The sequence below is a fragment of the Ammospiza nelsoni genome, chromosome 12 (genome assembly GCF_027579445.1).
Source record: "Ammospiza nelsoni isolate bAmmNel1 chromosome 12, bAmmNel1.pri, whole genome shotgun sequence".
In the NCBI taxonomy this organism is placed as follows: domain Eukaryota; kingdom Metazoa; phylum Chordata; class Aves; order Passeriformes; family Passerellidae; genus Ammospiza; species Ammospiza nelsoni.
The window spans coordinates 19,899,808-19,917,238 of NC_080644.1; the positions used below are offsets into that span (position 1 = coordinate 19,899,808).

Here is a 17,431-nt window from a genome sequence, read left to right on the forward strand (position 1 = left end):
CAGAAGAGAACTCAGTTCTTTACATTGTAAATGTGCTGATGGCATGGATCCATCTTACTGACCTCAGCAGCCTTTTAAAAGATTTTGGGCTTTGTTTCCAACATTGGTATTTGAAATTGTGGTTGAAGCAAGAGGAAATTGATTTGTGCCCTTCCAGCTCCAAGCAGGACTGGGAATGGAAACTCTGTCAAAGCCCAAATCCTTTAGAAGATCACCTTCCTTCTCGGCCTGGGAATGAGCTGCACATTCCCTTTGAAACTGTCAGGGATTTCTTAGAGATACAAAGTCCCACTGACAACTTTTTGCTCTGGTTTGGAAGTGCAGAAGGGCAATTCTCCATCCACCAGCTCCACACTGCACTGCCTCAGGAGCACAGCCCACTTGCCAGCTTTGGCCCACTCGTGGCACTGCTAGAGGAGGAACAAAGTGCAATTGCACAATTCCAGCCAATCAAGAAGGAAGAATGGGACAGACAAAACACCCTGTACAGATCCAGGCATTCAGCCGGGACTGTGGAGAGTTTGGGTCCTTGCCAGTTGCATGTGTGTCCCCAGCTGCAGTCTCTGTGCCTTCAGCAGAGTCTCACTCACCTGCCAAAGCACAAAGCTCAAGCGCTGTACTCGCAACAGGCTCATCTGATGCAGAGTTGTCAGAGCAATGTGAGGGCAGAGCCAGCCCAGCTGTGCCCAGGGCTGAGCCCAGCAGAGCCCTGGCAGAGCCCAGAGCAGCCTCAGCACCCGCAGAGCCCGGCTGCAAGGGGAGAAAGCAGAAAGTGCCTGTCAGCTGAGGGCTCCTGTGCCCTTGTGCCAAGGCCTGCGGTGCCCAGGCCATGCTGGCTGTGCCCAGAGCTGTGCCCAGAGCTGCCCATCCCTGCTGCCTTTGGCACAGAGCAGGAGGGCAGCACATGTGCCCAGCCTGCAGCCAGCCAGGGCACATCCAGCCCTCAGCAGCTGCCCAGAGCAGGATGCTCCTGTGCTCGCTGCCAGCTCCCAAAAGCTCTGATCCCACCCTGCCAAGCACACAGGGACCCACCCCACACCATCCACAGCTGGAAGAAAAGCTGCTCCCAAACCATGGCCTCAGCCTTCTCCAAGGGCACGGCCCATCCACGCCACAGCTGCTCCCAAGCACTTGCCCATCCACACTAGACCACCTGGAACATTTCCTCTGGAAAAACAAACAACACATTATTGAAAAGAGGTTAGATGCAAAAAGGGAAAACAAGAAAAACGGTAAAAACTCTTATCTCTGTAAGGGCCTTGAGGAAGGCCCAACCCCTGCATGCCAGGGAAAAACACACCACTGGTGAGGGAAGCCCACACTTTCTGTCTTCCCCCCTGCACTGCCCCCCAAAATCATGGTGACCCCAAAGCAAACAAGGGCAGTGGAGCAGCCCAAGCCCTTCCTTGCCTGCACAGCAAAGCAGCTGTGCTCACGTTCTGGAGTCCCACCTCTGCTCCCACCATGGGGCTTTGTTTGTGTCGGGCTGGCTGCCCCAGCCCCAGCCCGGGGCATGGGGGGTGCTGGGGGCTGTTGGCAGGGCCAGGAGCCCACTCCCATTTCGTACCCACCCCAGCCCATCCTCCCAGCCCTGCCAAAAGCAGCTGGGCAGCCACTGAAGAATGAGTTGCATCTGCCCCAGCAAAGGGGGAACCTTTGGTTCCCCGCCACGCTGGGTCATGCCCAAATCTGGCAGAATTTCCCCAGATGGGGACTCATCTGCAAATTCCCTGTGGAGTTTGGGTTTGATTAAGGTGCCAGAATCAAAGTGCATCACCTTCAGCCTCCCGTGGCCAGGCTGAGGAAGAGCTTGTCATCCCTGATGTCACCCTCGCTGTCTCCAGCAGCAGCAGCAGCAGCAGCAGCATCCCCACCCGGTACAGCTTCTCCAGGGGCTCCTTCTCCTTCCCTGGGGGCAGACCAGGCTCTCAGGGCTCTGCCCAGGGCCCCAGCTGTCAGGGAACCAGGACAAGCAAAACCAGCTGGGATGGCGGCCACCAGTGCTGGGCAGAGCAGCTCAGCTCCAGCACAAGGGCTGTGTGTTCCCATCCCATGACCCTGGTGCAGTGACACAGGCAGTGCAAAAAGCTCTGGGTTCCTTTGTTTTTGATTGCCAAGGCATATGTGGAGCAGGAACTTACCAGGGCTCTGGATCAAAGTGTGCCTGTGGCTCTCTCCCTTCTTCTATGGCAGAGGAATATCCCACATCCAAGGATCACAGAACAGGTCTTCCAGTGTGGGTCTGTCCAATGAGTTCACGGATAAACACCACCTGATCAGGTCTTTGCACTCTGGGGAGAGAAAGCAGAAACTGCCGGTCGGCCAGAGAAGGCTCCTGTCTGCTTTACCCCACTATTCCCATGCCCAGGCCATGCTGGATGTGCTCAGAGCTGGGCCTAAACTTTCCCATCAATTCCCTGTTTTGGAGGAGAGCAGGACATGTGCCACCTCCTCAGCAGCTGCCAGAGCGGGATGCCCACGACCCTGCTGCTGGCTCCCAGCACTGGGATTCCCCCCGTGCCCAGAGAAGAGGATCCACCTTGAGAGAGCCTTTGTGGCAGCGGGAGCTGGCCCCAGCTGAGGTTCTGGCCCCTCCTGAAAGGGTGCTCCCCGCAGACCATCTGGTGTAGCAGGATGCCCAGGGACCAGATGGTAGCTGCCTCGCCATGGTACCAGCCAAAGTCGTTCCATTCCGGGGGGCTGTAGGACAGTGTTCCTATGGAATACAGATGGAGTTCATCAGGGGGATGCTGCTGCTCCCAGAGCCTGGCCCCAGCATCCCTGCACCTGCGGGGGCTGCATCAGGGGCACACAGGGTGACCACTGCCCTCTCACCAGCACCTGGGACTTGTGCACAAAGTTAGGGTTGGAAAAGAAGCCTTTGGTTCTGAAAGAGGGCAGCCCTGGCTAGGCCCGACCATGACATGCAAAGGAAAAACCCACTCCATGCTGGGAAAAAAACTTGCCCTTATCCTCCCTGCCTGCATTGCCCCAAAAATATTATGAAGCCAAGGCAAACAGGGCGAGTGGAGCAGTCCAAGCCCTTCCTCTCGTCTGCACACCAAAGTGGCTGGGGCACATGTTCTGCCCTCCCTCTCTGCTACCCCCACCCACGAGGGCTTTGGTCGGGCTGGCTGCCCCAGCCCAGTCCCAGTCCTGGGCAGAGTGGCTGGCAGAGGCTGTCAGCAGGGCTGGAAGATGGCTGCCCACCCAGCCCTGCTCTAAAGTAACTCAGCTGAAGACTCAGTGCCCTGACTGGCAGCAAAAGGGAGAACTCCCGCTGCCACAGCCAGCTTGGGCTGGGAGATGTTGGGCCATGAGATGTCAGCAGCGGGAGCGCAGCCCTGGGTAGGCTCACCTGCAAAGTGAGTGTAGACTGTGTCCTGCAGGTAGGTGCCACAGCCAAAGTCGATGAGTTTGGCCTGCCCGGTGTCCAGGTCAACCAGGATGTTCTCTGGCTTGATGTCCCTGTGCAGGACCCCGCAGCTGGTGCAGTGCCGCACGGCCCCCAGCACCTGGCGGAACAGCTCCCGCGCCTCCTCCTCGGGCAGGAACTGCCGTGCCGGAATGAAACGATGCAGGTCCTGACACTGCTCTGGCCGCTCCAGCACCATCACGATGCAGTTGGGGAGCTCGAGCCACTCCAGCAGCTGGATCACACCAGGGAAGCCAGTGGACACCTTGGCCAGCAGCACAATCTCCAGGGGTGCGCTGGTGCCGTCGGGCTGCGGGAGGAGCACGATGCCGTCAGTGGGGCCGATGCCCTGCCAGGCCTGGGGAAGCCCTCAGCCAGCCCGGGATGCTCTGCGCCCTGCGCTGGCCCCACGCCCGCTCTTCCTCGGGGCGTCCTGGTGGCTCCCACCGTGCCGGGCCTCGGCTCATCCCCGGCCGGCAGCCCCGGCTGCTGGCCCCGCTCACTCACCAGCTCGCCCCAGTGCCGGACGCGGTTCCGTGGCACCCTTTTGATGGCCACCTGCAAGCCAAGGGCAGCAGCGGGGTGAGCTCGCCGCCCGCACTGCGAGCCCCATCCTCCGCCCTCCGCCCTCCTCCTCCTCCATCCCCTCCTCCTGCGCCCGCTGCCGGCCCCGCCGCTCACCGGGGCGCCGTCCGAGAGCCGCGTGGCCGCGAAGACTCTTCCGAAGCCGCCGCGCCCCAGCAGCGATCCCAGCCGGTAGCGCTCCTGCAGGGCCTCCTGCGCCGTCCCTGCGGGCGGGACGCGGCTGTCAGGGCTCGGCTCGGGGCCAGCAACGACCCCCGAGCGCCCCTCACCCGCCCCGGGCTGGCCATGCCCAGGCGTTCGCTCTTCGGAACGCGGCACGGGAGGCTCGGGGCCGGCGGCCGCGCTGCCGAGGGGCGGAGCTCGGGCCGGGGAAGCCTCAGCGGAGGCGGCGGGAGCGGCCGCGCCACGTGTGTCCTCCGCGGGCCCCGGGAGTAGCACGGGCCGGGGCTGGGGCTGGGGCCGGGGGCGGGGGCGGGACCGGGGCCGGGGCCGGGGCCGGGGCCGGGGTCGGGACTGGACCCTGCGTCGGGTCTGGGGCCGGGCTCGGGTCAGGCGGAGCCGACGGGCGGCGATGCCGCCCCAGGCACTGATGCCCGCCCAGCAGCGCCACCGCCAGTAGGGCCAGATCCGGGCGGAGGCAAGACCGCGGCGGGACGGCCGGAGCCGGGCTCGGGGCAGCCCCGCCCGGGACCGGGGACGGGCCGGGGCCATGGCCCGGCCCGGCAGGGGAGAGGGAGGCCGGGCAAGGACCCCGACAGGAGGGTGCCCGACAGCGGGAAAGGGAGAGAGAGAGAAAGAGAGAAGAGAAAGAAAGAGATTATTCAAAATATCTCTTTGTTGCTGCTGCTTCTGCTGCCGCCGCTGCTGCTGCCACCGCTGCTGCTGCTGCCGCTGCTGCAACTGAGGCACCGGGGCCGTTCGTCCCCGTGTCCGTTCCCTGCTCGCCCCACGAGCCCCACGTTCGAGCCCCGCGCGCCCCGGGGACAGCCCCTCCGTTTGCCCAAACACGGGAACTTTGCAGCGCTGAGCCCAGATGCAGAGCCCTGACTCCTGCACACTGGCACAGCGATCCCCTCGCTCACTGCTGTGCATTGTCCTTGCTGAGGGTCAAACGCTGTCAGGGCACCTTCCCTTGGGGTAGGATTCCTACCTGACCCCAGCACTGCACTTAGACCTCCAGTGTTGCTTTCCTGTAAAAACAGGGAAAGGAAAACTGTGTGCGGCTCATGGTATTTTAGTATCTAAAAATCACTAAGCCACTGATCTTAGAGGTGAGGTGCATCTGGAATTACTGGGATGCAACATAGAAAAGGGGAGCATAGAAATAAATAGAGGAAAACATCTTGGATTGTTTCTTTCATTTCCATTTCACTTCTGGAAAGCTGTTTCAGTTTTCCAGGAATCTTCTCCTGTCTGCTCTTCCCAAGAATCTCTCATGGAGAACAAGGTCAAGCTTCTGTCGCAAGATTTGCCACCAGGAAATGATGCCACTGGTGAAATTTTCATGATGACTGTTTGTGCTGGCTTAGGGCAAATTTGGGGAGGAAACCTCCAAAAGGGGTCCGTCTAGAAAGCAAGTTCAAGCAGCCCCTCCTCCTACTAGTTCAGGGAAAGACTTCCCTGGAGAAAAGTGAAAAAACCCCAGTTTATTTAACAAGTAAAGTATTCACAAGCATGAAAAATGAATAATATTAAATAAAACCTCTGACAGTGCTGAAGAGATGGCAAATTCAGAAAGTTCTTTTTGTGGGTTGTAGTTGGCTCCCTCGGTCTCTTCTAAGTCCCTCTGGTTCTGGAATGCAGTGTCCCAGAGCTCGGTGGGCCACAGGTGTGAGCTGCAGGTGTTTGTCTGGGTTTTCAGTCCAGAGCAGGTGTAAACAGTTCCAAGAAAAAGGAAAGTCACAGTCCAAGGAACTTCTCTGCCCCAGCTAGCTAAAACCAAATTGCTAGAGCTGGGCTGTGAAGGCACTGGGAAATTTCCACATCTGGGCACTGGCGGTCCAGCAAACACCAGAGCTGGATGGTGCTGGTGCCAGAACCTGCAAATTTCCAAACTTTGGCTGTCTGTGCCAGCAAATCACTGGACTTGGGCTGTGCCAGCACCAGGAAGTTTTCAGATCTGGGTGCTGGCGCTGGATGCAAACACCAGATCTGGGTGGTGTCATTGCCAGTGACAGAAATCTGCCGGATTTGGGCTCTGCTGGTGCTGAGAAATTTCCAAATCTGGATTCTGGTTACATGAAACACAAGATGTGGGTGATGCCAGAGCCAGTAGCAGGAAGATGCCACGGGTTTTGGATTTCTGTGCCAGCAAATTGCTGTGCCAGAATAGGGAAATATCCAGATCTGGGCACTGGCATTGCCAGCCAAGAGCCCATTTCAGGCTCCAGGAAGGACTGGATCTGGACCCCTTCCTCTTTTCTTTCCTTCTTTCCTTCCTTCTTTCCTGCGATCCTGCTGCCAGCAAACTCCAGATTGGGCAGTGCTGGCAAGGGGAAATTGCCAGGTTTTAGCTTTCTTTGCCAGCAAATTCTGGACATGGGTGGTGCCAGAAGAGGGAAATTGCCAGATGTGGGCACTGGCAGTGCCAGCGCACACCAGATCTGGGTGGGGAATGTACCAGCACCAGTAAATTGCCAAATGTTAAATTTCAGTGCCAGCATATATCTGGAATTATGCTGTGCAGGAACCTGAAAAATTCTGGATCTGGGCACTTGTGGTGTCAGCAAACACAAGATTGGGTTGCTGTAGGTACCAGGTATTTGCAAGGTTTTGGCTTTCTTTGCCAGAAAATTACTGGCAAAGAAATTTGCTGTGCCGGCACCGGGAAATCCCCACATCTGGGCACTGGTGGTGCCAGCAAACAGCGGATCTTGGCATTGCCAGTGACGGTAGAAGGGAATTGCCAGATTGTGGCTTTCTTGACCAGAAAATTGCTGGACTTGGCTTTGCCAGAACAGGGAACTCTCCAGATCTGAGCACTGGCAGTGGCAGCAAACACCAGGTCTGGGCACCTGTACTAGCATCAGGAGATTGCTGGATTTTGGCTTTCTGTGCCAGCAAATTGCTGGACTTGGGCTGTGCCAGCAATGGGAAATTTCCAGATCTGGGCACTTGTGCAGCAAACACCAGATCTGGGTGGTGCTGGTGGCAGCAGCGGGAAGGTGCTGGGTTCTGGCTTTCTTTGCCAGAAAATTGCTGCATTTAGGTTTTGCTGGCACTGAGAAATTTCCAGATGCTAATTTTCTGTGCCAGCAAACTGCTGGAATTAAGCTGTGCAGATTTCTGGAACATTCCCGATCTGGGTACTGGCGGTGTCAGCAAACCCGAGATCGGGTTGCTGTAAGTACCAGGTATTTGCTTGGTTTTGGCTTTCTTTGCCAGCAAGTTGCTGCACTTGGGCTGTACCAGAATATGGAAATATCAAGATCTGGGAACTGGCAGTGCCAGCAAACACCACATTTCAGGAAGGATTGGATCTGGACCCGTTCCCTCCCTGCCTCCCTCCCTCAACATGGCGCCAGAAGGGCTGGACAGCAGCCAGGCAGAAAGGGAACCTGCAGGGACTGATGGACAGCAGGCTGGACAGGAGCCAGCAGTGTGTCCAGGTGGCCAAGGAGGCCAGTGGCTCCTGGCCTGGATCAGGAATGGTGTGGCCAGCAGGAGCAGGGCAGGGATTCTTCCCCTGTGCTCAGCAATGCTTGGGCAGCACCTCAAGTGCTGTTTGCAGTTCTGGGCCCCCTCATTTAGGAAGGACATGGAGGGGCTGGAGCGTGTCCAGAGAAGGGCAACAAGGCTGGGGAGGGGTCTGGAACAACCCAAGTCCTGTGGGGAGTGGCTGAGGGACCTGCAGTTGTTTATGCTGGAGGAGTCTCAGGGGAGACAAGGCGGTGTCAGGGCACAGGGTGGACTTGATGATCTCCATGGCCTCTTCCACCCTTGCTGATTCTGGGATTCTCGGAAACCACCCTTGGAGCAGTTGCAGGTGGAGCCCTGAGCCTCCTCTTCAGGAGCTCCAGCAGCCCAGGTCCCTCAGCTTCTCCTGCCAGCCCCAAAGCCCATCCTGTCAGTCCTGCAGAGCCTCTGCAGCTCCTCCCCATTGCCCAGAACAGGGAGCCCCAGAGCCAGACACAGCAGCCCAGATGTGCCCCCCTGGCCTGGGGTGCCTCTGGCAAGGGAGCAGCACCAGGCACTGCAGGAGCCTGCAGACAATTGATCTGAAGGCCAGACCTCCTTAGCTCCTTCTGAAAGAGCAGGAACAGTTCCTCATTCCAGTGTGGTGGAATGCTGGGCACCGCAGCTCCGGGTGAGGACTGGACACAAGTTTGCTCCCACTGAGTGCTGTGATGGGTTCTGCAGGAGCTCTGGGCTCCTGGGCTTGCCAGGCACAATGAGGAGAGAAGGAGCCAAGTGCACTGATGTGCGAAATGGATTTGTAGAAAGTTTTTAGAGCCTAATAGAAGGCCCACAAAGTATGAATCTGTATATAAATCTTGAGACAAGAAATGCTAACTTAAAAATGCCATGGAATAGGTATTGAAGTGAAGGGGAGATGACCATCCTTTAATGCATCGAACTCCGATTTATTGATCGATCGGTCACTTTATATGACAGTGCCAACCAACTTCATGCATATTACAAAATCCAAGCTCACGACAGGCTAACAGAGAAAACTACAACCACTCCTCTTGTTTTACAACACCTGTGATTATTCACTAAAAACAGAACTAGTGTTCCCACTGTGATATGAAAGGTTCCCAAAACCTCCATATCTGTTCCCAGGGTGCCATCTTTTCCCACAGAAGGTGTTTTGCTTGTTATGGGAAGACTGTCTGAGAACCTTATTGTTTATAAAGTGATGCATGAGAGAGCCTAATTGTTTATAGAAATCAGCCTGGGAACTGCTTTGCAACTACCTTTTACTTTTCTCTCCACTGTATGCTTTCATGGCCTTTTTCTTTTAAGCCATGCTTGAACTAAACTCTCCACAAATAGGACAGTAATTGTTGAGAGAGAAATGGAGCTAGAAAAATGTTTCAAAAGATGGCATTGCAAATAAGATTTTGGAAAAATGGAGCTATGAAAGATGCATTGTAGTGGGACCCACAAGGGGTAGTTTTAAATAATTGGTTTTAAGGCATCTACAACATGTCATGGCAAAAAGCTGATAGACCAAGTAATTAGGAAATAGTTGGCTTCTGATTGTGATGGCGTGAATTATGTGTATTGTCTCACCCTTCTCGTGAGACTGAAAATGGAATAAAAGTTTTTAAAACGCCTCTCAGTGTCACCATCTCTAGGTCAAGAAAAGAGTATTATCCAACACACTGACACACCTTTGCCTCAAGCATAGCCCAGCCTGGACGAAACACCCTGAAAGGTTTCCCCTTTGGCCCATGTCTTGAAATATCAGGTCTGCTGTTTGACAACTCAGGCTGGTTTGGTGTCAAGGAGTTCCCTCAGAAATACTGGGTTTGTCTTCCTCTGTGCCTTCCCCTCAGCAGCCTTGGGTATGCTCCTGTGTGAAGCCATCTGTCTCACACAGTTTGAGACAACTTCAAACAGGATATTGTGCAATACGTCGTCTCCTCTAAAGTGTTCCAACAACCTCTTTCCAGCAATGGAAAATTATTCCTAATAGATGAAAGTGAAAAACCCCCAACAGTTTATTAACAAACAGAATCCCCCCATGACACGCATTACAAGAAGGCGCTGGGTTCTCTCTCAGAAGAACAGGAGCTGTCACGGAGCAGTTCCAGCAGCTGATGGAAGCTCGAGGGCTTGTCCAGCATCGGCTTTCTCCCATGGCAGAGCTCCATGGGGCGGGCAGGGCAGTGAAGCAGCTGGGCTGGAGCCCCTCGCTGCCTTGTCTCCCCGGTGTGGCTCAGCTCACAGACTCTCGGGCTGGGAGCGGGGCCGCTCCGCTCCTGCCGGCACCGTGTCCCTGGGCTTGGACAAACAGTTTCCTGCCAGGAGAGCCCTGCACACTGCTCCACAGATCTTTCATAAAGGCCCAAACCAACTCCAAACACTCTGTCTGCAGCAGCTTTTCACAAAGGGCTGCAGCAATCCGGGACAGCTGCAAGTGAGTGTCGGAAGGCTCTTGTCTTGTTCCTGACAGCAGAATTCTTGATGATCTGATGCAGTTTTATTCAGATGTAACATGAGAGCGGAGGTTTTTTTGTTAAAATATTTCATGATGAGTAACAAGCCTTGGGAGCATGAGGTACAGGACTGACATGCCAAAGCATGAGCATATCCTCCCAAGTGGCCAGTTTAATTGCCCATTTTATTACTCTTGTATTTACTCCACACTAATAAGGAAAACCAAGCTCTGCGTGGAGGTAAAACAGGCATGGGATACACTACAGTCCCTCGCAGGCTCCGCAGGGCTGGCAGTGACAAAGCAGGCCGTCTGCTTCATTGTGAACCACTACAGAGCTGCATCCCAATCTGGTTTAGGTAGCGTGGTATTATTAAGAGCTCCTTTTCTGCATGAGATACAAAAAGGAGATCCCAAATGATCTTCATGCAAGCATGCATTAAAGAACTGCTCCTGCTATCCTAACGAAGTGTTTGCTTTGGCAATTACACTCTTCCCATTCATCTTTTGATGCAGACACTTCAGGTTTTCCCCCACGCCCCTGCACGGCTGACAGTCGCTGTTTCCCATTTCCTGTTCTTCCCTAGAGATGGTGCAGTGGCTGCTTTGAAACAAAAAGCCCTGAGATCTGGACAGCTTGAAGGAGCATGAAATGGAAATTAAGTGCTCATATTGGTAATACCCAGGTCTGTCCTTCCCAGTGCTTTGAAGCAGCAGCAGGAGGACCATGCATCATTACTGTTGGTGGATGTTCATGTTTCTGGTGTGCAAGAGCAATGACTTTGAGGATGGACAAAAATGCCCCTCTTCAAACAGTGGGTGTGCAAGGAGATGTGAAGTTTCACAGCCTTTTCTAGGATATTTTAGAAAGATCTAAGAGAATATTGTGGCATGGAGCAGGTCCCTAATTTTGTCTCCAGAGGAATCCCTAAAGGGCACATTCACTCTGCTGCTGATGGCAACCCCATAAGCTCATGGACCAATTTTCCCTGCAACGTGCCACCCGGCCTGGGCTTTACTAGGCTGGGACTAGACCCAGAGCCAAGCAAACACATGCAGCCAGGTGACATTGTGTAACATCAGAAGCTGGCAACCATCAGGACTTTGCTGTCAAAAGGTTACAGTTTGCACTGGGCCCAGAAGTGTTTTTCCCTAAGGCAAAGCAAATTGAAATGTGAAGTTTAAAAGCTTCAAATGACTATGAAAGGAAACTGCAGAATAATTTCTGGAAGGGCAGCATTGTCAATGATCATGCAGCCCACCAACAGCTGGAGCTGAATCCAGAATTGCTTCTTCCAGCTGTGTAGGAATTCATTCCACTGGCAAGCACTGGTCCATGGGAACAAATGATCCCCTACCTCTGGGCTGAATGGCACCCAGGCTGCAGTGCAGATTTGAGGAACCCTTGTCACTTGTTATTGGCCTCCCAGTGCACTCATCCTTCTGCAAACAAGGTGCAAACAACAGCTGCACTGCTGTCCTGGGTAAATATACATACAGGTGAACTTTGCCAAAGCAGTGCATCATTTCCCAGTGAAATACGTGACCTCTTCTTACCTATGGAATTGTGATTGAAGACACCTGTGAGCCAGATCTGTGGGAGATTGCAAAGGAGCAAAGCTTTGGGATCTGGGCACACTTCTCTTGGTTTCTTTGCTCAGGCCTTTGGTGAGCACAGAACACACCTAGGTAGAAAACCTGTGACTATACAGGACCTTTTGGATCCATTGTCCCCCAAACAGGTCAACAGGTGACTCTGTTGTAATGGTAAGTAACAAAGAGCAGCACAAATGACACAAAGAAAACATGGCCAAAGAGGAAGAGGAGAGGCCCAATGAGGAAAGGATGTGGTGGGACACTGGCACATTGAGTGAGCTGCACTCCCATAATCTCTAGGCTAGCAGGTCCTGGTCACATATTCTTCTCTTAGTTTATTTATTTTTTTTAATTTACTTTTTTTTCCATCATCAAAATGAAATATATACAATTAAAAGTATGCCATCAAAACTTAAAGACACAATCAAAACACAATAATTCAAAATTACATCTAAAGATCAAAACATACGTACAGCTCTAACTACCAAGCCTAATGCATCAATCCTGTTCTTCAAACACTCTTCATACAGGTGGCAGCTTCTTCCTGACTAGAAAAAACTTCTCGGTAAGACTGTAACCAGCCAGATCTGCAAAATGGAGACACAAAGTTTAACAGAGGCCACCTAGGAAAACCTAAAGCATCTGAAGCTCCATATTTCCTGGGACACATTTCCTGCAAACTTCTAAACAGCTGCACAGGGAAACATGCTCCTGCTGGCAGACACTGAGGCAGGCCAGGGCAAAACCCTGAGCCACTTGCCCAGAGCTGGCACAGGCCCAGCCTGGCCTCTGGGCTGCCCTGGGACAGCAGGGAGCCCAGAGCCCTGTGCTCTCCAGGAATGGCTCAGCTGCACATGCACCCTCCTGCTCCTCTGCCTGCCCCACAGCTCAGCAGCCCTACAGCTCCAGGGGCACTGGCAGCAGCACAGCTCATTGCAGGGGCACATGCAGGGCACAGCTGTTCCCTGGCAATGTGCACAGCCTCTCTGGGCTGCCACAAGACCCTTCCTGCCGGCAGAGATTGGCCCAGCTCCCCCCTCACCTCTGCGTGCGGCTGAGCCATGATTGCCTTCACCTTGTCCTCAGTCTGGAGCTGCTTCAGCCCCCCATGCCATGACTAGGAAGGGCAATGGAGAGAGCAGGGGCAGATGCACACCCTTCCTTAGGATTTCGTCATTTTTGGCACAGCACAAAAGGCAAATCAAGAGGTGTCCAACTCATCGCTTCCTCAGCCTTCTGGTGAACATCTCGCCTTCACCAGCCCAGCATTTTGGAGAGGTTTTCCCGCACATGTGGAGGCTTGCTGGCATCACATTTCTTCAGCTGGGTGCCCATCACCTTGCAGAGGGCAGAGGCCAGCTTGGTGGCCACAGTGCGGACGCTGGCGCTCCGCACAGGCAGCGCCTTGTTCTCCAGGCAGGACCAGAGCACGGGCAGGGCGTCGCGCTGGACGACTTCAGGGCTCCTGGCATGAACTCCCTGCACAAGCACTGCCGGGACAGAGACACAGCTCCTTACCCACCAGCCTCACTGCAACAAGGATCTACCTCTGCTTCTGCTTCTTGCCAGCCTCTCTGGCCAAGAGCAGCAAAATAGTACCCAGAGCCCCTTGGTCCAGAAACGGGCAAAGCAGCTGATCATCCTGGAAACAGAACCACCAACCCCTCAGCACTAATTGCTGCAACCAGAGCCCTGTCCCTGTGGCAGAGTTCCTACCTTTACTAAATTATTTCACAATCTCTGCATGAACAATGAATGAAATGTCCAATTGCCTTTGATTTCCATTAAGAAGTTTTCTAAACCCACACTGAAGATTTGGAAATGCACCATAGAGAGGAAATGGAGAGATGTCTAATAAAAGGGATGATTCCATTTTTGTAACTTTGATGCCAAGTGCCAAATGTCTAATCTGTCTCTTCCCTGTGCTCAGCGGCACACAGCAAAGGGCAGGATTAGAACACACCTCAAAACTCCAGCCCACCAGAGATGGCTGCTGCCTGACAGCTGGATGAGAAACATCAGTGACCAGCTGGGGTCTTTGGTAGAATGCTTTTGGGGCTTCCAACAAAGAGCTGTTTCAAACCTCAGGGTGTCTTAGACAATTACCCAGACCCCATTGCCCTGGCATTTGAGCATCTGCACATTTTATTGCCACTTCCCCTCCAAATGGTAATGGCATTTTTTCTTATAATGCCCACTGGAACAAGGACATAGAGAAAGAAAAATGCTACACAGGGGACTAAAATGTAATCAAAACATGGGTGTTTTCTCATATTATTTCTTGAATCTCTCTGCCCATTTTCTGAACTGAACTATATCAAACACAGACAAATATTTACTACCAACAGGCTTCTTGCATGGCAGATTTGGCTGAGAGAAAAAAAAAAACCTGAAATGCTCTGGAGACCATTCTTATTTTCTGATCAGACAAAATGTTATCTAGCAGCCATTTAATATTCTGTGGTGGAAGAGACTTCATTTTCTCTATGCTGCTAATCCACCAGCAGTCATCAACACTGAAATATTGAAAGAGCTCCTGCAAGTAACCAAAACCAATTCTGCTAAGCAGGAAAGGGTTATGGTACCCATTTTCAAATGGGAATTCATTTGAGTTAAATGTAATTAAAGACATTGGTGACTACTGAACGTGAGGAACAGCTGTCTGTTCCTACTAAATCTCAGAGAGAACATCTGCTTTTTCTAAAGTAGTCTTAATTTATGATTAATTCCTTTATTTGAAAAAGAGATCAAAATAACTGCTAAACTAAATTCCTTATTGCTGGAGATCTACTTTATTCAAATGCTCTTTAAGGGCCTTTGACATTCCCAATCACTGAACATGCCCTTTTGACATTCCTAATGAAGACACAAAGTGTATTAAACCTTGCATTCAAAGATGCTGGCATAATTAGCAGTGGATTTAGCCCCAGTTAAAGCAAGGCTATCAATCATCTTCTCTACCATATATTGAGGTTATCCTTTTTCCATTCCTTGGCTATTGCTGGCATAGCAAGCTCCTCTGAGGAATCAATTATCAGCTGCATTTGTAGCATTTTGGACAGCGCTGACACAGGCAGACACTGTTTGCACACCCTGAAAGGCTCAGTCCAAAGCCCCTCTGACAGCACAGGCAGGGAGCCTCAGCACTCTGCTTCCGTCCCTGTGCCCCAGAGGCTGCCTTGCACTAAACCTGTGCCTCTGATACCTCTGTTGAGTTCTGGCCTAAGCTGTGACCCCCAGGCCCTGCACGGTTCAGCCTCAAAACTTTCCAAGAGAAAAACAAGAATTCTGTGAGGACAAAACAAACGGATGCCCTGAAACAGCATTTGCCACCATTTCCCCTCAAAGATCACAGATGTCCCTGAGCTCCCCAGAGAGGAGCCAGCTGGGGCATTTTTAGCCCTCCCTTTGCTGGAGGTGGTTCTGAGATGCCCCAGTGAGAGCTCAACCCCAGGCCGAGCGCCGCCCCCATCTCAGGTGCTGCCACGCCCTGCAGCAGCCAGGGAAAACCTGCCAAACCCACCTGCCTTGGCCATGGGGCAGCAGGGACACGCTCAGCACCTCCTGGTTTGGAGGAGCTGCTCTGCTGTCTGCTCACAGGCATTCCCTGTAAATGCTCCCTGGGAAGAGCTCTGGGCTCAGAAGGGGAGGCCAAACCTGTGATACGCTCGGTGACATCCAGCAGGGCTTGGCCACTCAGGTGATTCCATTGGTAGCTGAACTCTTTCAGCAGGGACACTTTATCTACAAGGGAAACACACGTTTCTGCTCACTTTTCTTAGGTCATAGGAGAAAGGGCAGGGCCAACCCCATTTTATAAAATAAAGTACATTTCTGCTGGGTTTTGAATCCTTTTCTTCTTTCCTTCCAGCCTACTTGGCAGGGTTTTAAATTCCAAAAGAAAAGCTCTCCTTTCACATTTGTAAATCCAAACTTGTCTGCTGTAGCAGGAGCTGTGTTAAAACATTTCACATCAGGGACCTCAGGAGTTCAGTCACATGGAAGCAGCGAAAAGGTTTTGCATCCCAGAGCACAAAGGAAGAGCCCCATACTTGGGACACAGAAAGGCACTGAGTCAGGCAGTTCCTGAGTTCACAGGGCAGCTGGGGAGGAGAAAGTAGAAGCTCCCCTTGAAGACCTGCCTCTTCAACACTCCTTTTTTCAGGCATATTTCCCCAGTGCAGCATTCTCAGAGCTGACATAAATCTGTGTGGCAAAGGAATTTAGAGCAGCCCTTGCCTATGTAGTTAATTGCTGTGGCCATCTTGCACCACGCAAAACAATACGTGGAACAAGGCATCATTGACAGCTGGGTTTATACCTGTTTGTTCTAAAGAAATGAACTTGGTGAATCACAAGTTCCCCTCTGAAAACAGAAGACAAAGAAGAAAAGTGGAAAATAGGCAGCTAATGCCTCTAATGTAGAGCCTCCCAGGTGGCTGCCCTGCAGAAGCTCTGATGGTCAGTGTCCCTTCATGCCAACAGCAAAGCTGTTCATTTGGGAAGTCAGATGGGGCGCAAGCAAATTCCAAACCCCCTTTGCTTCTGAACTGTAGCAGAGCTGTAGCCCAGGACTTGCTCTTCAGACAAGCAGCACAGAGCCAAGGGCTCCTGGGACTGTTGGGAAATGCTGATCCGATTCCAGCCTGTTGGGGATGGTGCATAAGGACTGCACCTGCACAGCCTCTGGTGGGTGTCAGCTGCAGTGTTCCACAGGCAAGAGCAGCTGTCAAGGCACTCAGCGCTCTCTGGTGCAGGAGCAACAGAGACGAAGCTGAGGAGAGTCCCTGCCAGGGCTCAGCCTTACCCAAATGAGCAATGGATTCTTCCAGTGCTTTCACAGCTGCCCCACGAACCCTGGCATCCTTTGAGTTCAGGTTCTTTGTTACTCCTTCCACCAAACCAATGATCACCGGGTTCAAGACATCTTTCAGGGCTCCTGTGATTTCAGCCAGCATGTCCAGCACCCTCTGCTTCACTTTCTTGTGGCTGTCAGATATTCTCAGGACAAAATATTCAAAACTCTGTGAAGAGAACATGCAACGTGAAAGCTCGATTCAAATGCCCCTGTTTGAAGAATGGCTGTAGCAGTCAGCAATGTCAAAGATGAAAGTGATCCTTTCTGTCAGGGCAGCACTCGCTTGCACAATTTCACTGTTTTCCTGTGGGCTACTCACTGGAATGGTGGCACAACCTCATGCTGGTTGAAAGATTTTCTTCTGTTTTAGGAGGTTTGGCTGGGGACAAAATAGTTCCTATGGTATTTCTCTCCATCTATAAATCATTAAATCAATTCCATTTATTAATGCTAAGGACTACCTTTGCTTTGAATGGAAGCAGATGTTTACAATGCCTGGTTTTCTATACAGTTGCCTCAAGTACTGACGGCAACTATGATTTTGCCAAAACTATGGCTGGAGGAGATCTAAGTTTTCTTTTGTTTGTCTCAGAGCAGTGTCTGGAGAAGAGCAGGGCTCTGATCAACTCTTCCAGGATCCAGACCATTTCTCTAAGTAACAGGTGGACTTCTGAAATGTAATGTGCTGTACAGCTCTCATTAGAGCAGGTTCAGTCCCTTGACAGCCACATTATCAGGCACCTTTCTCTGGAAAAAGGGAAAAAGCAGGTACAGGGAGGAGAAGGCAGAGATGAGTCCTTAGCTGTTTTCCTCCTTTTCCAAAGAGAAAAAAAGACTCCCAAGAAGGGTGAGCACTGTCTTTACCAAGAGGAAT

The 17,431-nt window shown here is 52.5% G+C and overlaps 1 protein-coding gene across 1 annotated transcript; it reads right to left on the reverse strand.

Annotated features, from left to right (window-relative positions):
- Nucleotides 1-2,184: 2,184 nt before the first annotated feature.
- Nucleotides 2,185-16,657, reverse strand: LOC132078775 (uncharacterized). Its single transcript, XM_059481102.1, has 10 exons — nt 16,552-16,657; nt 15,357-15,443; nt 14,661-14,763; nt 12,990-13,164; nt 12,742-12,816; nt 4,097-4,849; nt 3,923-3,973; nt 3,359-3,725; nt 2,540-2,716; nt 2,185-2,291 (listed from the first exon to the last, which is right to left on the reverse strand). Exons 1-10 carry the CDS (start codon nt 16,655-16,657, stop codon nt 2,185-2,187), a joined length of 2,001 nt encoding a protein of 666 aa, XP_059337085.1.
- Nucleotides 16,658-17,431: the final 774 nt, after the last annotated feature.